The following is a 22079-nucleotide window of genomic DNA, read 5'->3' as shown; positions in this document are numbered from 1 at the left end:
GCCAGCAGTTCTTACCTTAGTGACGACCTCAATATCGATCTTGTCGACATGTACACGGAGTTTCTTCGACAAAGCCGCCTTCGTTTCGTTGGTTATTGTTTATTCGTACTCCATGCAAGCACTCTGTAGGATACTTTTTATTTTGGAGTTCCTATTGGGTGACCTATATTGTACGTAGTACTCCGTAGTAGAGAACCGAGTAGTAGGAACTCGCGCACAGTGGTATTTTGAAATATATGGGGAATTGTATGCGAATGCGCAAGTTGTGATTCCGAGTACGAATTATAATTTTGCAATCAGATCAATCTGATTAATTTTATTATATCCAATCATACAATTTACAAACTTTTTATAAGCATACTATTGGTTAAAATATAAAATATGAAAAAATACTATTGGTTGACGTCGGAATTTATGAATGCTCCATGGAAAAAAAATAGTGTCGATACCACTGTGCGCGAGTTCCTACTCGGTTCTCTGTACTGTATAACAGAATTGTTCAATCCAAGGTCTTCTATTTGAATACTAGTAAGAAGTTTAGTAACACAGTTACATATTATTATTCGCTTGAACATCTTTATGTTGATATTTAGATTTGTAAGTATGCGTATTTGTATTCATCTCATAATTATTTACTACGTACCGTATAGCGTAATTCGGATCGGACGGCTAAAGTTATTCGAGTCAGACACCTACTAGATTGATATTACGCTGTAAAGTTACAATCACTCAGCGGGCACTTACTGGAATGCAACACCCACCTTGACTTCGAGTTAGACGGTGAATTCTACAATCTGATTGGTCATGGTACTTCGATGTTCGAAAATTAATGCAGCCTATTAAAGACCGCCTTCAAAAATTTAATCATTTCAAGAGGAAATAATATTCTACATCAAAAGAAGGCGCAAGAAGGACACTCAAGAACTTTCAAGCTAAGTATTTAGAGGTGAAGAAAAGCAATACTTTGATTGATACAATGGATGACGTACAAGCGTAAGCGTAGCTCAGTGGTTAAACACGTTGTGTGCCTTGAGCCCCGGGCGCGTCGAACTTTTTTTTTATAAAAATTAACTTCACTAAATATCAAGAATTTTGTATGAAATAAAATGAATTTAAATTGCAAAAAAATATTTGTATTCAATTTACACGATGTGCCTTGGCATATGCCTGTCGAATGATGTCAGCAGTGACCATATCCCATGCAGCAATGGCACGCAACACCATGGCCATTCGCTTTTGACGAGCAATTGGTAAGTACGGATCTTCATCGTCGTCCCCTTCAAGCTGCTCTTCGTACAACCACAAGTTTCGTAGGTTGCACTTGAACGGCGCCATCACCCTGACGTCAAGTGGTTGGTATACCGAGGTTGCGTTCGGCGGCAGCGCACAAAGGTGGGAGCCAAGTTCTTCATGCATGATCTTGTACGACTCATCCGAGATGTGGCACTCAAAGCGACAGGCCAGAGGCGACAACAACTTCACCAGAGCGCGCATCTTGTCCATTAGAACCACAAATGGCTTTTCGCAGGTACTGTTTCCACACCACCGCATCCATCCATGCATTCTCCTGCATCGCGTAGTGATGGCCACGAGGTAACGTAGGAAACCCGTTGGTTTCGATGCGCGCCCCGCGTACTCCCTTCATGATCAATATTAGGGGCAGCTTTTGACCGTCCGATCACGCGTTTAGGACTGCTGTCATGCGAATCGAATGCTTCTCCCCCGTCGAGATCTTATCGCTGCCGCCAAGTACAGAAACCCCGAAAACCTGCATAATACAATACTGATGAAAAATACGAATTGAAAATACCTCATTGTACCAATTACCTTGCAGAAACTATACAATGGCGCCACCGCTCGAGCCTCAGTACCTTCGGCTTTCTACTGGGCGACCTGTCATCAAGAACACGAAGAGAAGTACCCACAAGCATCAACGCGAATACAACACGTACGCTATAAAGCTGCACATCATCAACTGGCGCGTCCAACACTTCATGGAGTCGGCCATCAACACGTACGCTAAGAAGCTGCACATCATCAACTAGCGCGTCCAACACTACATGGAGTCGGCCATCGACACCTTCTTCAATGGAGTTACTTGAAATGAGCGACAAACTGTGTAGAAAAGGATCTTGCGACGGGAATCTCAACGTGCTCACATTACACGCGCTGCCAACCAGCCATCAACTAGCCAAATGCGAATTACACGTCAACCAGGAACCGCCACAACGCTCTCCTACAGCGACGAAGAGAACATTGCTCTCTGGGTTGCAGAACTTCGCCAAGACGGTGTACCCGTCAGCAACCTTTTGCTTCAATGCAAGGCATTGGAAGTTGCGGTTTACCTGGGCCTATCCAAAGATCAGTTCAAGGCAAGTCCATCATGGATCAAGAGTTTCATGAAGCGTTGGGGATTTGCCATACGAGCCAAAATACGTTCCGGCCAGGCCAACCTTGAAGTCGGACTGCAGGCTCTAGCAGAGTTCAAGACAACAATCAGACAGATCATTCTGGACAACGACATCGAAGGCATCAACAACGCAGATCAAACGGGGATTAACTACGAGTACATACCGAATCAAACAATCAACAAGGAAGGCGCGAAGACTGTGTGGATCAAGTGCTCAGGCCACGAAAATGACCGAATGACCGCCATGCTTCTGGCTGATGCTAAAGGCACCAAATACCCGCTGTTTTTGGTCCTAAAAACACAAGCGTCAAAAATCAAGACTGTCGTACAAGAAACCTTACCCAGCGAAATGGCTTCGGGCGTCGTGTTTGGAATGAAATCAACGATTTGCACGACAACTTTCCCCTGCGCATCTACGGCAACCCGTCAGCTTGGTGGAACAGCGACATCTCACTACATTTTTTGGAATACCACTTTGGCCACCGACGAGGCACGTCTGCAAAGTACGTGCTGCTCCTGTGGGATGACTTTAGTGCTCATTTTACCGAGAACGTTACCGTCCGTGCCGAAGAGCTACGAGTGCTCCTTGCTCGCGTGTCGCGAACGTTTACTTGGATGTGCCAGCCTGCGGACGTTGCCTGGATGAAACCGATCAAAGCGTTAATGTGAGTTGAATTTTTGTGTACCCAAATTGCTGAAAATCATGGCGGCGGGGGCAAGGCTTTCCGACTTCGCAGCCCGGATCGCTGGGACTTGGTTGAATGGATTTCGGACGCCTGTAACACGTAGCCTACAAGCACAATCATCAATGGATTTGTGAAATGTCAAATCATCGACCCCCTGGAAACGCCATGGAGACCTGCGACTTCATTGCTGAAAATATCATGACCGGTCAAATACTACTCCCTCTGATCCATTTTACTTGCGCGAGTTTTAGGACGGAAGACATGACATGAAATTAAAATACGAAGTGAAATTCAAAATCACCTTCGTCCCCCCTGAAAGTGAAGAACTTTGCTTTCAGGGGACGAAGATGATTTTGATTGAGCGCGAAACAGGCTAAATCATGTATTTGTAGAGGCAAATGCTGACATGGACGATTTGATTTCCGAGTTTTCTCGTCGCCATACATATGTTCGTATAAAACATACATTCTACTGATCAACACTCCATCTTGTTGCCTTGCCTCACTTTAAATGGCGCCAGGTCGGCGCGAGTTGACAAACACTGAGCGCGAGGCAATCCTGCGAGAGGCTCTGATACGTAGCAATGGAACCGTCATGACCAAGATGCCTAACGGGTCGGCTCCGAGCTCGCTGCCAAGTACAGCTGCCATGTGTCATGGATTCACCGTATACTGAATTGGCACGTGCAAAAGCGCAAGGCATTTGCGATGGCAACATGCTGGTGATCTATAGCGGTTAATACATTTGTGTTGTATAAACGCTAACAAGTGGCGCATGCAGGTCAAGTCAACATGGATAGTTGGAAGAAAGGGCGAGTAGGTCCTAAAGTCGCGCACACTCTATCTCGGTGTAAACCCCCTCCTGAATCGAATGGTGAGGCCCGATAACGTTATCGTGAATTTTGGTCGATATGCGACATGGAAATTCTAACCATACACCCTTAATAATACGTATTCGACATCATAAATTTTATGAGGGTGTTATGATTTAATTCAGGGAGGCATACGGCAAATTTTCTTATCGCGCAAGTAAAGTGGATGAGAGGGAGTACAAACTGTCGTAGATCGTGGTGAGTATAAAGTGGTTGAGTTGGCGGAAGATCTTACTGAAGAAGTGCTTGATGACGCTTGAGGACTACAAAAAAGCGAATCATGCTTTTCGATATTACATGAAATAACATACCGCTTTGTGGGTTTTTGGGCACTGTGGACCTTTCCTGAACGAGCACCATGAGTTCAGGGACTCCTCTGAATACCAAGGGAACAAGACAGGCCGATATCCGGCCCAGAAATATCAACGGGCGAGGCCGAAGCGGTCCCGTGACTTCAGGGAACGCGGCCCATTTGAGACTGTGTTCGGAGTAAAACTGGATTCTGACTCCAGAATCCGGAATCTGTGGATCTAGATTTTGGAATCCGGATTCCATCGAATGGCTATGAATAACTGGATCGAACATGATTTGAGTCGAATGCACACATGTCAACACATTTGGTTTCACAGTGTCAAAGTCCTGGACTACCATGACGACACCTACTAAGCCAGCCAAGTGGAACCTGGAGCTAGAAATAGAGTTCATCGCCCTTGTCCGCACAGTTGCACGTGTACCAAGGTTCAGAGCAGCTGGTGGTAAGAGCCTCCGTGCCGAGGGCTGGAGAGATGTCCTCAAGGGCATGCATGCATGGGAGCCATCAATCAAGTCCAAGGACCAGCTCAGCAACAAGTGGAAGCGACTCAAGACCGACTACACTGATTACCACTTCCTGGTCACGTGCTCGGGATACGGGGGTGGCTTTTTGGACGTACATTGGTCCCTCGACACGGCTCGTAGCGGTGATGCTTATACTATCATGAGAAGTTGTCCTAATCAACATGTCTAGGGAAATCAAAGCTGGCACGGTTTCGCGATGAGCCATTTGAGCATTGACTGGCATTGACGATGTTTTCGGCGGCGACGGCGGCGTTCTTGGCGAACGTGCTGGGGACGGGAACGACGGCGATGATGCTGAACCGCCATTTGCTAATATCGATGAAACCAACGAACGTGATGTCGACGCGGCTAATGTTGATCAAGACTTAGCTCGGCCGGGTGACATGGCGTCGGCAAAGCGTCGTGCAGCTATCCTCAACAAGCTCAAGCAAAACAGGAAGCAGAAGTCCATCGACCAAGATGACCCCACCCACCTGCTACGTGTGGAGGCAACGACTGCAATGACGAAAATTAGCAACTCCTTGGGTGATCTGGTGCAAGTGTTTGCAGCACGCCATTCGCAGTAGAACAACTAGCTTGAATAGAGGAGTAATCAAGTTTTCATGAACATAACAGTGATATCATTGAAATTTGCTTTGCTTTAATATAGTCGGAAACGTGATACTTTGGATAATGCAACGTTACATTTACAAGGAATGTTTTCTTCGTTGTGGAAGATGCGAAGATATGCCGATACGAAGATGCAAAAATATTGAAAAGAGATATTTATTAATTTACAAGGATTGTTTTCTTCGTTGTGGAAGATGCGAAGATATGCCGATGCGAAGATGCAAAAATATTGAAAAGAGATATTTATTAATTTACAAGGATTGTTTTCTTCGTTGTGGAAGATGCGAAGATATGCCGATGCGAAGATGCAAAAATATTGAAAAGAGATATTTATTAATTTACAAGGATTGTTTTCTTCGTTGTGGAAGATGCGAAGATATGCCGATGCGAAGATGCAAAAATATTGAAAAGAGATGTTTATTAATTGATTTCTTCGTTGCGGAATATCATGTAACTGTTTCACATATCGTTGGCAAGCACATCGCGCCATTCACCACTGTCATGACTTTCGAACCGTTCTGTGAGTTTTTCGAGCTCATGCGCGATGTCCGCTGCGCCTGCTGTGTCATCATCCGAATCATCGGCACCAAGGTCGGCGCCGCATGCCAGTACAAAGTTGTGCAGGGCGCAACACGTGTGGATGACGATGTTGACCAGAGGAATCTCGAGTTCCATCGGCTTGGCGAGAATGTCCCACTTTCGCTTCCGCCTGCCAAAGGCTCGACGATGATGCGCGTCTTCGAGTGCCGGTAGTTGAACACTTCCTTGTTATTGCGTTGGCGGCCATCTTCGTCTTCAGCCCACTCACGCAAGTGGTAGCGGGTGGAGCGGTACGGTGTGAGGATTGAGCCTGAGAGTCCGTAGCCTGCGTCGCCGAGGTAGTAGCAATTCTCTGGGATCTTGCTTCAAAAGCTTGTGCACGCACGGTAAACAAAGCTCTCGCTGGCACCCCCTTCAACACGGCAAGAAAGCGTCCATCAGCGTCAACTACGCCAAGGACGTTCGTGCTTGTGTATCCTTTTCTATTGAAATGCGTAAGTGATTCAGGTACATAGGCATAATCTGACGTACCGGTTGCGATATAATCTGACGTACCGGTTGCGATATCGATCGGTCATGGTCTGTGGTACGACAAGGGCAGTGTGGGTACCATCGATAGCACCGATACATCCAGCAAACGTCGGCTCTTTTGCACTAAAGGATGTCTTGGAAGACGCGAGTCGAAGGGGGTCATTGATGTCATTCCCGTAAAAACCATCCTCTACTAGACCACGAAGTATGGCTTTGATGCCAAGACAACGTAGGCTGTGAATTGTAGAATAAGCTTTATCAAGAAAAATTGTTCTTGGGCGCGTGCAGAAGCGCCATGTAGCTCGAACTTGGACGAATAAAACGTAATGCAGGAGTCAATGGGACGCTCGTATCATCAAATACAAACTGCTCTGTGTAGCTAGTGATCGCAGCAATGGTCATACCGACTGCCACGAGGAGCAACCTTTTTGCTTCATCCATACTGGCTGGCTGCTTTCAGTAAAACAGGAATATGAGTAATATATGAATTCCAGAGAATCCTCACTGGAAATCAACGAAATTGATGGTTTCCAGAATCCGGATTCTTGGACAAGAATCAGTTTATTTTGGTCAATCGAACACGAAAAATCGGACACTGGAGTCTGAATCCACAAAATAAGGTAACTGGCACATTCCATCAACAACCTCGTCACATCTTTTCCCAATTGACAAATCATCTAAAGTATCAATACTGTACTCTGTACTATAATATTTTTATGCGGCAATGCCAGGAATAGTTTTCAAAGTTCCCACTCGGCGCAACTATATCCCTTATCACTAATATAAACTCCAACAGCACATAATATATCAATTTATAGAGGGAAATTTTTGGAGGTTTTTGCGCGCGGGAAGCAACAAGCCCTTGTCAAGCTTGCACAGGGCCCTTTGCACGACCGACCCGACGCATGAACAACCTAAACGCCCTTTCTGCCCAACGGAGACCATCCACGGGCCGCCCAGTGTCGAAGTATTGTGCAAAGAAGTTGCCGAAGAAGTACAAGAACGTTATGGGAGACTACGTGAGCGCAAGACTGCAATTGACCACTACGACCTCCATGGAATGCAGTCCACTCTGGTCGCCATGTATGGCCGACTCACATCTACGGCTCGTGAGACTAAACGAAAACAAATATATTCATGGCTGTCCAACCCCTCCCACATCGAGAAGATAGCTTCGAGCCCGACCACGGCCAAGATGAAGTGCCGCCGAGCTGCTGGGACCGGCACGACTCTCACCAAGGAAGCCGAGGAGCAACTTGTCCAGTGGGTGCAAGCTATGCGCAACGACGGCGTTCCGGTTACCACCCACATGTTGTGTGTGATGGCACTTGAAGCAGCGATCGATCTTGTATTCAACGACGTCGAATTCCGAGCTGGTTGGCATTGGATGGATGGTTTTAAGCGGAGCCATGGGCTGTCCCTTCGTACATGTACCCGCATTCGCCAGCAGACACCCGAGGACGGTCTTGCAGTCTTGGGGATGTTCAGCGCACCTGTCCGCAAGATCGTCGAAGACGAGAACATCGACGTGGTTTACAATGTCGATCAAACTGCTGTAAACTACGAGTACTTGCCTACCAAGACGTTGAACAAAACTCGTCCACGGTGTGTGTGCGGTGGGAAGACTAAAGATCGAATGACGGCAATGTTCCTTGCCGACACAACCGGCGCTAAGCATCCATTGTTCTTGTTTCTTCGAACGACGAAGTCCACCGTAAAGGTAGTGGTGCAAGAGAACTTGACGCAACGTCAAGGCTTCGGCAAGCGCCTATGGGGGAGTGTTGATCCATTGCAAGTTAAGAATGATAGCCGTATCTTTGGCAACCCAACGGCGTGGTGGAACTCGCAAATATCGCTCAAATTCCTAGAGTTCCATTTCTGCCAGCGGCCTGACCGCCACACAAAGAAAGTGTTGCTCATCTGGGACGACTACTCGCCCATTTCACAGACGAAGCCGTGGCCTACGCAAATACAATCAATGTCGTGCTGGAGCGTGTCCCTCCCAACTACACCTGGATTAGCCAGCCTGCGGACGTCGCCTGGAACAGGCCACTGAAGGCTCGACTTCGATAAAACTGGCTTGATATGATTCGCCGCCAGTTGCTGCGTGCCAAGCAACGTGGCGAGACCTTTAAACTTGTGCAGACGACACGGGGAGACATCGTGTCGTGGGTAGCTGACGCGTGGAATGACATTAGCACGTCTACCATTCTCAACGGGTTCACGAAGTGTCAACTTGTTGATGGGTTACCTGCCATTGACGATGTGGACGAGGGGGTCCTTGAGGACGATGTCTTGGCGGCTTTGATGACGACTTAATCTATCGAAGAAACCATTGATCAGAGGATGGACTTTAGGGTCATTGATGAGGACGATGGCGCAACAGATTCGGTGGACATTCTTCAACAACTCTTTTAAATCATTCTAATTTTTGTATGATTTGTTTTAGTTGTTTACTCTCTATTTTCTGCTAACCTGTGTAATTTTATTACTGTGCACAATCGATCGTGTTGAAGTCAATTCTAAGTCAGAGCATGATTCTGGAAATTGTATGTCTGATGCGAAAAGGGAAAATTTGTGGCATCGCGCTGTATTTCCGGTTTCGGATACGACACATGTCTGTCCCATCCAAATTACGCTATTCGGTAGTACGTTTTGCAAAACAATATATCCTGCAGATTGTGCATGCATACATGCGGGAAAGGCGCGATGCAGGTCAGCGATTTCTCAATGCATAATGCACAACGGGTCACGAAACTCTCTATTCCTCATAACAACAACCAATACTATGAAGATCACTACTGTATGTTGTATGTCACCTGAATCAACAGCTGTAGAGAAAGACAACTTCAAACTTGTCAAATTCGTCGTATTTCAAGAACAAGCGTGTACATTCGTATAAGATGCCTCATGTCAGAGAGAGCCGTGTATGCACAGACCATGCTGCATAGGCTGAGCTAGTCACAGACTATCTTGTAGTACGAGTAGTATTGTTGAATGTATTACAAGGCTCGAGAAAAGCGTCATCAAAGTTCGTCCATTGTCGATGTATGCGCATGTCGACATGTCGTTCGAGTACAAAAACAAATGCACATGTGCAATAAAATAATGCATCCGCAAAAATAATGAAATATCCGGAACTGCTCAGTTTTCAAAGTGAAACGGCGCGCATTTCGACTGCAAGGCATCGCAATTGCAGTGAGCTGTAGAAATCGTGTCAGTACAGCAGCCAAAGTCCCTCTCCAACAAGTTGGATGATTGCAAAGAAACTCCAGATATTGCTTTCGCCAACCATGAATGCCTCGATTTTGGCCTTCCATAACTTCATGTTATGATGAGCTTTCGCCAGTTCCCGCATCTTCCTCCGATTTTGAAATGACTAGGCCAAAATCGTAGGAAGATATAAATTCATCCGGATAAAGTATTTGTAGATGTGAGCGCAATCCATCGATATAAACATTCAGCCTTGTACGGCCACTTCCATTGAGAAAAGTTTAGTGCCTTAAACTCTCCGGAAGTGGATGTGCTGTTGTCCAGAACACTTTCACTACAGGCTCCTTGCAATACACATTCTTTCAGCTTGCATCAAGGTCCCGATTGATATGGACGCAGGCATATATTCTTTCCCACCACCCGAATTACACAATGATATGGACAAGGGTGGGTTGTTGCACATGGCCTAGGAGTTGCTAGTTTTTGTAGGAATGTGTACGCACACTGTGAAGTGAGCGCACTTTGCAGGATGTTGTCACCCGCACTTAAGATATATGTCCTCATATGTGCGCTTCGGTGTCTGACCAAGGAGCGGCCTTCTACTCGTAGCTAGCCAGTAGGGTAGGGGAAATACTCCACATCACTCATCCTAATTCACTCTTCGTTTTCCCCTGTTCTGCACTCTTGTCCTCCTGGACATCCGCTGTACTCGGTCGCTGACCTCCTCTTTGCCTTCTAAGTGCTTGGGCCTACTTTGCCTTCTTGACAAGTTATGTGCCCTCACGCAACCTCGGCGCCGCTCTACAGAACAGAACGTTTCTTGAATGGAAACCGCTGTTCATTAGCCAAGCCGATGGCCATGAGTTTACTCAATTCTTCCTCAACAAGGCTTATGTGTATTCAGACCTTGAGCGGTCTATCTAGTGTATCCTGGATGACGATGTCCAAGTCGACAAGCTTAAGCACCCCGAACTCTACTCAGTTGACGCGGACTTTAGTGGTGATGACCTAACCGCACGATACAAGGCGATCGCTACTCACATCCAATCGGTGAAGAGTGCTAACGTAAAAGTCCATTTTAAGAACACTTTTTCCGAGACGCTGTAGTGGACGGCATGTACTGGGAAAGACGGAACGTAAGGCCCATCGAAGTTTTTTGTGAGTATCAGAAAGTTTTATCCAATCAAATTTGAATATCAAAATCCTTATGTTTCATTGGTGGAATTTAAATATTTCCCGCGCGCGCCTCCTTGAATTTAATTCCAACACACACATCCAAATACGAATGGCGCCGCCATTCGTATCCAATTTCAACCAAGCTCGAAGCGTTAGTTCTACTTGAGACTGCGAGCGACCGCCTTGTATCCAAGGCTCTCGGGATCCCTCGACGAACACTTCGCAACTGGACAGACCAACACTTCGAACTGCTATCCTACGACGGCAACAAGAGAACACGAAGTTAGAGCCTCGAGGGCGCTCGGAGTCATTCCCAGATCCTCCAGGACTGGTCCAATTCATACAGCGACCAACGAGGAACAAGCTCAAACAGTCGGTCCTGTCTGAAGTGCACGATGAATTCACCCAGGAGTTTCACCGGGAGTATGTGGCGTATGGTAAAGATTGTGTATACAATGTTGACGAAAAGTACGACTTGCCTCCAAGCTACATCTGGGCCGTTCAAGGTGGCAGATCTCCGTGGGCGAGAAACACTCCATGCTCATGAACTCCGTGTTGACAGTGCGTGCCGACGGTTTGAAACTGCCCATACTGTTCATTATGAAGGGGCAGCCGGGTAGACACATTGAATCAAGCGAGTTCCCTACATTCCCAGAAGACCACCATTATGCTATGCAGGAGAACGCGTGGATGGATCGTCGGGTTTGGGCTCAGTACCTTCGCGACGTGTTGGGCACCAACTTGGAGGAACCATCTGTGGTTCTGATGGACAACTTCGAGGCTCACGTGTCCGACGAGTCCTACAAGATAATGTATGAGGAGCTAGGTGCTCACCTATGCGCCTTACCCCCCAACGCCTAGGAACAAATCCTCGGTAATGATGATGATCCGTTCTCTCTTACCGCACGTCAGAAGCGCAAGGCCATGGTGAATCGAGCAATTTCCGCGTGGGACATGGTATCTGGCGACGTCATCCGTCAAAGTTTTGTGAAGGCATTGCCCGAGTCAGTGCCAGCGTAGATAGAATTACATTTAATGTCATTTGCATCTTTAAGAATACTTCGAAATTATTATCGGAAAATTTCAAACTTTTTTTTATTAAAATACGTTTGCAATATTGCAATAAAAATGTTTGACGCTGCCCGGGATTTGAACCCGGGCCAACTCGTTGTCAACCAGTGTCACTTACCACTGCGCCGCGCGTCAAACGCTTACGCTTATGCCTGTCCCATTATATCACCCATTTGTTCTTCGATTTGTTGCACTTTTCAATAATGATGTACTCCTTAATTCATTGTTTTGTTTCATTACTTGGCCTACAATTGCTCTGGAAGTCTGACGTGGAATTGTATTACCTGCAAAAGTAATTATAAAAATATTGTAGTACACTGTGATAGGCTACATTTATTTTCGAACTTCGAAGTACATTGGCCAATAGGAAGGCACATTACTACATGAACTCGAAGACAATAGTGGGCCTTACGTTCCGTCTTTCCCAGTACCTCGACTCGTAGGTATCAGATTATAATTCTACAATATCTGATATGAAGCCAAAATCCAGGCCTATTCGGGAGTTATAATGCGATATGATTCCTGTTACAGTTCACTATCTCTTAAATTGAACTTTTACGTTACTTTGAAAACGAAACTACCAAGGCGCTGTCTCGTCAACGTGCTCTGGCGCTAACGTTGCTGAAGTTATCGATGGAGGATTCCCTGCGGAAACTGTTCTCCAACATTTCCTGCCCTTTTAGTCTGTTTGAGTCAATTGTGTCTCGTTTCGAGAATAACCCACTCATCAGTGACCCTGCGGTGCTTAATCCCAGAAGATGAAGGGCCACGATGGTGACTGCCTGGACACTCGCATGGCCGACGTCAAGTCCATCGCGAGTCAGTATCGTGCTGCCAAGATCCCTTCATTGCTGGAGATCGCAGCGTCCAATTACGATGCATTTCTAAATGCAAACCAATACATGGTGAAACTGTCGGAATTATTTTTAGACGACAAGCAAATCTGGGGCATCATTCGTGCTATATCGAGCAACGCCAAGGCCTCGGGTCAGCCATGCTCCGTTGCATCCATCGACAGGGACATCAAGGACGCACTCGCGACGCGACACCTTCGTTTGCTTGCACTAGGCGAACATGGGACTGCTGATGCACACTCGCTCGCATTTTATTAACGCAACTGTCGTCAAAGCTGCCTCTAGTCCCGTTGGGCTAGTGACGTCACGCTCGTTACCATCGTATGCCCACCACAGTGCCACAATCACCCTAGACCTGCGTGCGTCTATTATGGCGATACTGCTCATGTGGTGAAGATCGCACTAGTAATTGGCGTGACAGCGGATATGGCGGCCGCAGCCGACAAATCACTTCAATCCCGCAGGACAATCCTGGTGCCCACCCCATCACGCTTTGTCCACATTCGATGACCGTGGCACAGTCCATGAGGATGTAATTACCCCCGCGTCCGACAACCGTGGTCGCAGCCGTCATCGTGACCTCATGGCACTCGACAAACGTGGTTGCATCATTGCTGCTAATTCAGCGCAATCCGGGTGTCGTAGTGCCAACCCTTTAAGTAGCAGTCTATCTCCGGATCGTGCTCGCACTAGCCGCACCGAACGTCAAAGCCAAGTGTCCCACTCCTTCCGACCTTTCCTGTGGCTCACGAGACCTCAGTGCCGATGATCAGCCCTCGAAGCGACTTCGGCGTTCTACATCACTCACTTCTCCACCCTGTGATGATGATCCGTCTGCACGTGCTACCGTTAGGCCGGATGGTCGACTACCCATGGCTTTGATAGCCCCCGTCAAAGATGCCACATTACTCCTGGTATCCTTACTCGCTTGTTCCCCCCTAAAACCACTGGGATTTGCCAAGCCAACTTGTCCTTGAAGAACATGTACGGAGGTTGCCTATGGTATCACGTGATATTCCTCCCTCGCTGAGTGACGCCCCACCAGCTACCCCTGTGCGCATTGAATTTGCTTAGCCACCACGTTGTGTGGATTCCACTGTGGCTCATCCACCATTTCATGTGGTTGTGGATTCGAACAAGCAATTTGCACTCAAGGTCGTCCTCACGCAATGTGCGCCAAACACCGGCAAATATTGACCTCCCCCCTCCGTCGTATACCCACCTGGCAAGTTTGCTACTCTTGCCCAGCATTGGATCGTGGACTTTGGACAACACGAACATTACTGTACAGGTAGGTGACATTTCACAACTGATCGACATTTGGGTTCGAGAAAAAATATCTCCTTCCCGGTATTCAAAATATAAGGATTCTACTACGATATGTATGTGAACCTTTTGTAGTCTCAATGAATGTAAAATGTATCGGTACATAAAGTGCTGGACACAAAGAAAGGCAATCGACATCAGCCCTAGATGCCACCACCGTTTTGACGACACAAAAACGTTTGTTCGTCCTTGCGAAGGTCGTGCCAGTAGTACTGTAGTCTATCCGGGCCGTCGAGGTTAAACATTTTCTCGTCCGAAAAGATCATGGTGCCCACTTGGTGCCGAAGTAAACGTGGTCCTTGGCCCATTCCACGCGTGCTTGCTTGTGTGCTTTGGTGAGACGTGGAGTTGGCTTTCGCTTCTTGTACTGGAAGTGGGTTGTCTTGTTCAGCAAACGCCGGACCGTGCGTGGAGACACGTCGAGGTCCAGGTCAAATTGGATTCGAGAAGAACTCGATCTCCCTCTGACGCAACCCGTGGTATTCGCCTTACTTCGCGTGCGTTCATTTTGGGCGGACTGCCGGGGCTCTTTTTCGTTCCATAGGCCTCCAGGTCCTTCAGGTAGGCCCATATGGTGCCGTTAGACAGAAACACCTTGGTGATTCGTCGGATCGACCAACCTGCCTTGTAAAAGGCAAGGACTGAACCACACTCGTCCAAGGTCAAACGTTCAACTTGTACCATCTACAAGGAGTATTGGCTTGTTCAGGATGCTTTAAATATCATTTGGGTTGCATGTTGTGAGTTTCTGAAGTACCTGACGACCTTAATTGCTCGGTCTACGCTCAAAATTGCAACTGTACCAATGTTTTTTGACATCCGTGTTACGATGGGTAATATGTCGATATTGAATAATTACATGTGGGAAGTATGAAAACCTCTCACAATAGATGTTTGGACTGGTGTCACCCACCTGATACCATACATTAATCAAGTCTGGTGAGTGTATCACTTTTATAGGCTGACTGGCATATTTCTTCTATTCATGGAGCAAAAACTTGTAAAGTTTGTTGCTCAAAAGTGAATGAGTGATTTGCCAAAAAATATACTTGCTTAAATTATTGCCTAGGACGCGCTTCGACGGAAAAAACTATCATTTTATACAGAATAATTATATTCACAAGGAATATTCATTGTGCAAGTCATGATGTTTGTGAAACTGAGCAAATCACGAAATATACTGACAATCCGCGAAATATAATGAGTGAATTCGATGTTCCCACGAAACTAAATGCCGAGGTCGAGAAATATAATGAATTTCCACGAAATTAAATGGGATTCCGCGAAATATACCTGATATTTTTCGAAATTAACCACAAGAAGGTGTAGTGTTAATAGTAACCTTCCTTATACGGTGCGCCCGATCTGAAGCCTGTAATTTCTGCATAATGGTTAACTGATGAAAGTATAATGCTTGAGGGCGGGTTTGGATGGCACGAAAAATGGCATAAAATGGCCGTTTTTCCAAGAATATATTCCATTTATTGAGATTTTGTGCGTCTGGATGCCATTAACTATAAAGTTCAAAATTTTATGCCACAGTTTTCTTGAGCATCGGGTGATTTATGGCATACAAGGAACGACGTTGAGTAAGGCCGCGCGAAAATAATTCTATAATTAACCAATCTCATTCTCATATTCAATTTTATGCAACATATTTATATAAAATGATTTCGCAGTAATTTCAAATAAATTTGACAGCCACCTACCTCCACAAGTCGATAGCTTCCTCAAATGGCTACCCAGGGTGTGCTTACATACCCGAAGGGCATCACGCACAGAACGAGGCCGTCAATCGCACAGAAGCTGCACGCTGTACAGATTGCCACAGCGTCAAGTGTACACCATGCCGCGCAGTCCTTGGGATACGGCGAGCGGACCGTGCGACGTTGGGTCATGGAGCAGGATAAACTACGCAACTTCAGTGGCTCCAAAGCGCGCAAGCGAAACACAGGAAACTGTGAAGCAGTGCCCATCATACCAGATGGCCACGACCTCGTTATCCACATGAAAGATCTCCGTCGTCAAGATCTGGCTGTGACCTCTTCACACATGCTTCAGTTCCTCCGCGCGGACCATACCGACTGGATTGAGAACTACAAGTCGACACGCAAGACTGGGTACAAGTCGTTGCTACGGCTACTCAAGCACTTCGCTGACCGCCATGGCTTTTCCAAGCAGCGAATCTGCAGGCAGAAGAAGACACAGGAAGACCTTGAAGCAACACGCCTCGAATTCGGACGGTACTTCCACGACAAGTATCATGGGGTAGCAATGGACACTCTTTACAACGCTGACGAAACGGGAATGTACTACGACATGTGTCCAAGTACGATTTGGGCTGTTCGTGGTGGTGGTAGTTATGTCGCCAACTCCGAAAGTCACTCCTACCGTATGACCGCGCTGCTCACGATTCGTGGAGATGGTGCCAAGCTGCCGATCTTTTTGTCATCCGTCGCGAGGTTGGTGGCGGCATTGAGACCAACGAATTCGACGAGTAATCCCCGGACCACTTCTACGCCATGCAAAAGAAGGCGTGGATGAATTATAATGGATGGTATGGAAATACTATCTTCGTGAGGTGCTCCATTGTGGACCCATCAATTCTCCTGGTGGATAACTTCGACAGCCATGTCAGCGAAGAAAGCGAGTGTATTGTCCGCGACGAGCTTGGAAGTGAACTGTGTCCACTTCCACCAAACAGCACTTCTCATTGTCAGCCGTTGGACATTTCTATTATGGGACCGTTCAAACGGCATCTACGTGATTTGTGGGTTGTCACTCAGAACACTGCAATAACTGCACAAGAAAAGCGCATTGCCAAGATTGTGAACGTGCAATTAAGGCGTGGGACATGATTTCTGAAGACGAAGTGCGAGCAAGCTTCGTTAAGGCCTTGCCGAAGTCGATGTAGATTTTAGAATGTATGTTGAATACTCCAAATGATTGTTTTTATTTTTTTGTTTTGTACTTGAAATTTGTATACATTTTTTAACCTCGGCTAGGATCGAACTCGGGACGAATTGCAATGACTGGTACCCTTAATTTGCTCATAATGCTTGTACGGACACACCGGAATCTTGCAGTGAGCATTGCGCGGCTGTCTGCCGTCTGTTCTAAAGGGGGAAATCGAGGGGGGGGGTATTAGAGACTCTATGGCTTGAGACCATTGACCCAATCCGTATATTTTTATTTTGTCTTGAATTCACTATGAAATATAATAAATTTATGGGTCGTGTCACGTTTTTAGTCATTGGGTTCCTTCAGCACCTCGAAGTGTGTAACGTTCTCGTGATAATATGAATGCGCATCATTGTATTCCTGTATCATTCAGTATCCTGTGGAAATAGTTGTTCGTAAGCGTTTTCTGCTTCAGCATAACCATATACATTGATAACCTGTAGAAACCTATAGCGTAATTCAATGTTATCATCTTTAAATAAACTGATGATGGGTGAGGTGTAACGCAATTGGTCAATACAAACGGACTCTCTATCCAATCACAGCGCTCAAATCCGGCATGTTCACGTTGAAGTCTTGCACTTCACAGTCAATCTGAATTCAAATAGTTTTTCCATACTAGTAATTCAATTGACATCCAGACAACTTTGTAAATACTTCTTTTCTCCTTTTGTTCATGCGATATGACATATGACGCTTTGGCATTTTTTTGTAGACTTACCAAAACGGTTTAAACGCCGCAGGACAACGATTCGTGTTTAATGCGAAAATCCAGTTTACTGTTAGTGCGTGTTCGAAGCAAATATCACAAATAATTAATAAATCGAAGTCCGTCGTTATGGTATGGCATAATTTTATGGGTTAGAAATTCACATTATACTTAATGGGGTTGAGTTTCCAATGACTAACAACATACTAGTGTAACTACTAGTACTACTAGTAACTATACTACTAGCAATTACTGGGAGGGAGATGAAAGTTCTGGAATGTTCGCTGGCACAGATACGATGTAGCTGGGCGAAACTTCCGAGCCAATCAGATGGTCCGAAAAGGTTTCGTCGCCAATCTGAAACCACGCGGGTGTAAAAATACGGCGGAGGGGGATGAGCAAGGCCGCTTGAGTGGTGTAGAGGCGGTGAAAGATTCGGAGTGTGTGGAAGCGCTTCTCAACAATCGTGTTTTTGCGGCTCCTGGGTCGTTTTGGGTGGTCGGCAAAGACTAGCGACGCCAGTTCTGCTCGGATCCGTCTAAAACACCGCGAACATTTCTTGCATTTGTTGCCAAGGCTGGTTGGGCAGCGGTCACCAATTTCACCTGTTTTGGCTCTTGGGGCCGTTTTGGGCCGGCGGCGCGGCCGGGCACCGTCATTTCTTGTCCGATGGTCCCCAAGCTTAACGATCATGGCCGTGGCATGGCTACGGCCGTTTCGTACATCGGCGACCAAGGCTGAATCGGCGTCCGTCGCGTTTTCGGGGCGGTGGTCGTGATTTTCATGCTTTTCGGGCCGGGGGGGGGCATTTTGGGCGGTTGGAGCGGCCGGGAGCGGCGATTTCTTGTTCAATGATTCCCAAACTTTGGGATCATGGCTGTAGCATGGCAGCGGACGTTTTGTACATCAGCGATCACGGCTGGATTGGCGTCGGTTGCGTTTTGGGGGCGGTGGTATTGGAAAATAACTTGCGAAAATTCACTATATAATGCGTGCCCCTAAGTTATTATTACCAAATACAGTTGGCATTATCCGGCGCAGCATAGCTTATCCGGGTATGAGACCACTTATCCGGTCATATTTGGTTGACAGTCAATTTAGAACCATTGTGCGAGGACCAACTTTAGCCTCCATATATTTTGTCCATTTTGCGAATTTCTGCGATTGGATTCTCTTAGGCCCTGTTCGGGGAACAAAAACACACCAACACTGAACAATTCAACACTGAACGAATTACGTTTGATTGGCTGATTTATCCGTAAACCGGATGGGTTCAGTGGTAGACACGTCCAGTGTCAGCGATTTCAACACGGGACTCAGAGTCCCGTGTTGCAAGCATCAACCCTGAACTCCAATACCACTGAACCCATCATGACCCACTCATCAAGTTTCACTGACACCAAGCCTGCAAGGACATGGCAAAGAGGTCGGCAACTGAAGCTGCACTTGTCGAGAGCTTCGATGTGGGCCCTCCCAAACGGACCCGAAAACCAGCGAAGACCCAGTCGACGACGCTGTAGCACCCCCAACGGCACCCGTCGAACGGAAGCTTTTCTCCGGGCGCAAGAAGCTCAACAAGGCAGCGCGTGGCAAAGAGAAGAGCCCTTCGCATGCGGAGTCCTTGTTAAAAGGGCTGGAGTCTGTTGGCTCGGGTCTACAGTCACTTGGGACTGCAGTTACAGCGGCGCATTCAGTGCCGGACAATGCGATCAACAACAAGAATATTTCCTCGTTGGAAGTTCAGACCGCTGCAATCAATAGACAATCGGGACAGTTGGAAAGACTCCTTGAATTTCTAATTAATCGTGGATAAAAATCAAGTGAGTTTGAACAATGCTTGAGCTATTTTGTCTCTACGATACTTGGCTACGCCGCGTAAAGCTCCATCTGTCTCAAGAGTGTTTCGTTTGGAAGTCGGGATCGGTTGACAGTAATCGTTTCTTGTCGAGTCATCGCCTTCCCCGTCGAAGAGGGGGTCATTCATACGCTGCATCATGTTGTGCAAAACCATGCATGATATTACGTGCTTCACAGTCGTCTCCAACCGTTTCTCTGTCATCGGTCCCTTAAGCACGCGGAAACGCTCCTTGAGGCGACCAAACGCACACTCAACGGCCATACGGGTACTTGACAAGGCGTAATTGAAGTGCGCTTGTCGCGGGTTCAATGGGCCCCAACCTTCTTCATGTTGAAGGTATGGCACCATGAGCCAAGGGAACAAGGAGTAACCGGAGTCGCCAATTATATAGCACCCCTAGGGGGCTTTGGCGCGGAAAGTATTGCCCAGTTCCGACAATTTCCAGATCTTTTTGTCCGAAAACGATCCCGCCCGCATGTCCACACTCATGAACGACCCAGCGCTGTCGACAACAGCTTGAATGTTCAACGACGTGTCGCCGTGTCGATTGTAGAACCCTTCATGTAGACGTGGACGCAGGATTTCGATTAAGGTCCCATCTATTGCACCAACGACCCCAACCATGCCATTCTTTAGCTTGAAGCCATGCTCCACTTGACGCCACTCAATGTGTGAACGAGGGAGGTGAATCCACGACGATGCCATTGAGCTAAACACATCGGACATACACTCAACAATGTCCTTACACCACGACTTCGAAACTCCAAATACACCACCAACTTCTCGATAGCCACCACTTGATCCCATGAAGTACAGGTACACAGCAACCTTTTTTGCAAAGGTGTGCGACTTTGCAAAGCGATCAAGGTTGAAAGCGTTCATTTGGACACGAAGTGTTGCACAGATTCGGATGAACGTTTCTTGATTGCAACGCAGGTTGTTTTGAAACCATTGGTCGTATTGGTTGTCCCCAAGCATTGAATCGAAGTCGATATCGTTGATGGTCAGTATATTGAATTTGGTTGATTTTTGTCTTTCAACATCACAAGCTAGCGCAACACACACACCCGTCACAGCAACAGCGGCACCATACACCGCTGAGATGGCATCACGCACAAGTCGTCCACCAACAGAAGCAGCAGCACCACCAACAGAAGCAGTAGCACCACCAACAGCGCCGACAATAGCACCACCGGCAGACACACAAAACGAAACAAAATCCACAACAGCACCACCGTAAGCAGCACCACCAACAGCCCCACTCACAGTACCAACACCACGTTCAGGACTGGCGACGGCACCACTAATAGCCACAGTACCAAGAGCAGCAGAACCAAGAGCGGCACTACCAGCGGCCACACCATCAACAGCAGCAACAAGCCCGGTACCAAGGAGACGCGACCAGAAAACTGTGGCGCCACCACGACCAGCTCCACAAACTGAATTAACGCCCAAAGCATCACAACGAAGTACAGCAGCAGCACCCAGTGCAGCGCCAACGACAGTGGCATCGCGAGCAGCAGAATCACCCAAAGCGGCGCCATCGCGACCAGCTCCATCAATAGCGGAGCTACTGACAGCAACACCATGAGAAGCAGCAGCGCCATCGATAGCCGCAGCAGCACCAACAGGCGTAGCACCAACACCAGCACCAGTATCAGCAGTTGCACCAGGAGAAGTACCAGTGACGCCACGAGCACCGAGAAAGCTAACACCACAAGTGCCGCCAGGGATATCGCCAGTGTGTCCAACATCCCCCATACGTACTACCGTATTTACCGTACATCTGTAACCCCCAAAATGTTTCTGAAATAGTTACAACTCATTGGTAAAGCTGAAATATATACCACTATTGTTTCCGCGCATTTGAATAACTATGATTGGACAAAATATTTCGCGCGGTTTCACATTTATTCAAAGTGCACGACATACACGTCACAGGCCAAATGACTGCAGAACCACCACGTAGCCGCTACAAGACAGGGAAGCACAAGGTCATATCCGTACGCTTCAAAATCAAAGTCATTCAAGCTTATGAGGCTGCACTTGGCCCTGCCAAGACATTCTATGCAATAGGCAAGGCCTTCGGCGTACAGACAGGCCAAGTGTCGCGTTGGGTCAAAGACAAGACCCTCATTGCCTCGCGGGCAACTGTGAACCCTTCGGCGCTTGTGATATGCAATAATACATGTCATTCAACATCAAAGTACATCATTGATTGAATGGATTGATTTTGCATTAACAAAGATCTATTGTACTCCTCAATGTGGTCCATCAGTACAGCTCTTACAAGTCCAAGGCACCTATTCGATCGATTGCGTTTCGAAGCACTGTTATCGACTCTGTAGTCTTCTACAACAATTGCAAATTTGTTCGCATACTTGGCTTTCGTGTTATCCAAACGACGGGGAAGAACGCCGACATGGC

The 22079-nt window shown here is 47.0% G+C and overlaps 10 protein-coding genes and 1 non-coding gene across 11 annotated transcripts; 5 read left to right on the top strand and 6 right to left on the bottom strand.

Annotated features, from left to right (window-relative positions):
• Positions 1 to 1844: 1844 nt before the first annotated feature.
• H257_09788 (hypothetical protein) lies at positions 1845 to 2045 on the top strand (the record flags this gene model as incomplete). Its single annotated transcript, XM_009836145.1, has 1 exon — positions 1845 to 2045. One exon carries the CDS (start codon positions 1845 to 1847, stop codon positions 2043 to 2045), a length of 201 nt encoding a protein of 66 aa, XP_009834447.1.
• Positions 2046 to 2195: 150 nt separating this feature from the next.
• Positions 2196 to 3079, top strand: H257_09787 (hypothetical protein; the record flags this gene model as incomplete). Its single annotated transcript, XM_009836144.1, has 2 exons — positions 2196 to 2699; positions 2756 to 3079. The coding sequence occupies 2 exons, from the start codon at positions 2196 to 2198 to the stop codon at positions 3077 to 3079; spliced, it is 828 nt and encodes a 275-aa protein (XP_009834446.1).
• Positions 3080 to 4616: 1537 nt separating this feature from the next.
• On the top strand, positions 4617 to 5370 carry H257_09786 (hypothetical protein; the record flags this gene model as incomplete). Its single annotated transcript, XM_009836143.1, has 2 exons — positions 4617 to 4920; positions 5015 to 5370. 2 exons carry the CDS (start codon positions 4617 to 4619, stop codon positions 5368 to 5370), a joined length of 660 nt encoding a protein of 219 aa, XP_009834445.1.
• A 502-nt stretch (positions 5371 to 5872) lies between these two features.
• H257_09785 (hypothetical protein) lies at positions 5873 to 6531 on the bottom strand (the record flags this gene model as incomplete). Its single annotated transcript, XM_009836142.1, has 4 exons — positions 5873 to 6122; positions 6173 to 6278; positions 6335 to 6435; positions 6509 to 6531. The coding sequence occupies 4 exons, from the start codon at positions 6529 to 6531 to the stop codon at positions 5873 to 5875; spliced, it is 480 nt and encodes a 159-aa protein (XP_009834444.1).
• A 5475-nt stretch (positions 6532 to 12006) lies between these two features.
• Positions 12007 to 12078, bottom strand: H257_09784. Its single transcript has one exon. It is a non-coding gene; the product is annotated as a tRNA-Val (tRNA).
• A 624-nt stretch (positions 12079 to 12702) lies between these two features.
• On the top strand, positions 12703 to 13056 carry H257_09783 (hypothetical protein; the record flags this gene model as incomplete). Its single annotated transcript, XM_009836141.1, has 1 exon — positions 12703 to 13056. One exon carries the CDS (start codon positions 12703 to 12705, stop codon positions 13054 to 13056), a length of 354 nt encoding a protein of 117 aa, XP_009834443.1.
• Positions 13057 to 14386: 1330 nt separating this feature from the next.
• Positions 14387 to 14695, bottom strand: H257_09782 (hypothetical protein; the record flags this gene model as incomplete). Its single annotated transcript, XM_009836140.1, has 1 exon — positions 14387 to 14695. The coding sequence occupies one exon, from the start codon at positions 14693 to 14695 to the stop codon at positions 14387 to 14389; it is 309 nt and encodes a 102-aa protein (XP_009834442.1).
• Positions 14696 to 15858: 1163 nt separating this feature from the next.
• On the top strand, positions 15859 to 17169 carry H257_09781 (hypothetical protein; the record flags this gene model as incomplete). The annotated part of the gene is made up of 3 exons (XM_009836139.1): positions 15859 to 16433; positions 16485 to 16586; positions 17130 to 17169. 3 exons carry the CDS (start codon positions 15859 to 15861, stop codon positions 17167 to 17169), a joined length of 717 nt encoding a protein of 238 aa, XP_009834441.1.
• Positions 17170 to 18043: 874 nt separating this feature from the next.
• Positions 18044 to 18793, bottom strand: H257_09780 (hypothetical protein; the record flags this gene model as incomplete). Its single annotated transcript, XM_009836138.1, has 2 exons — positions 18518 to 18793; positions 18044 to 18332 (listed from the first exon to the last, which is right to left on the bottom strand). Exons 1-2 carry the CDS (start codon positions 18601 to 18603, stop codon positions 18044 to 18046), a joined length of 375 nt encoding a protein of 124 aa, XP_009834440.1. The 5' UTR covers positions 18604 to 18793.
• A 1255-nt stretch (positions 18794 to 20048) lies between these two features.
• On the bottom strand, positions 20049 to 20357 carry H257_09779 (hypothetical protein; the record flags this gene model as incomplete). Its single annotated transcript, XM_009836137.1, has 1 exon — positions 20049 to 20357. One exon carries the CDS (start codon positions 20355 to 20357, stop codon positions 20049 to 20051), a length of 309 nt encoding a protein of 102 aa, XP_009834439.1.
• Positions 20358 to 20914: 557 nt separating this feature from the next.
• Positions 20915 to 21406, bottom strand: H257_09778 (hypothetical protein; the record flags this gene model as incomplete). Its single annotated transcript, XM_009836136.1, has 1 exon — positions 20915 to 21406. The coding sequence occupies one exon, from the start codon at positions 21404 to 21406 to the stop codon at positions 20915 to 20917; it is 492 nt and encodes a 163-aa protein (XP_009834438.1).
• Between the last annotated feature and the right edge of the window lie 673 nt (positions 21407 to 22079).

Source organism: Aphanomyces astaci, assembly GCF_000520075.1.
Source record: "Aphanomyces astaci strain APO3 unplaced genomic scaffold supercont1.24, whole genome shotgun sequence".
Classification (NCBI taxonomy): Eukaryota; Oomycota; class Saprolegniomycetes; order Saprolegniales; family Verrucalvaceae; genus Aphanomyces; species Aphanomyces astaci.
The sequence above is the reverse complement of the archived record's forward strand: the minus strand, read 5'-3'. Positions and strand labels throughout refer to the sequence as shown.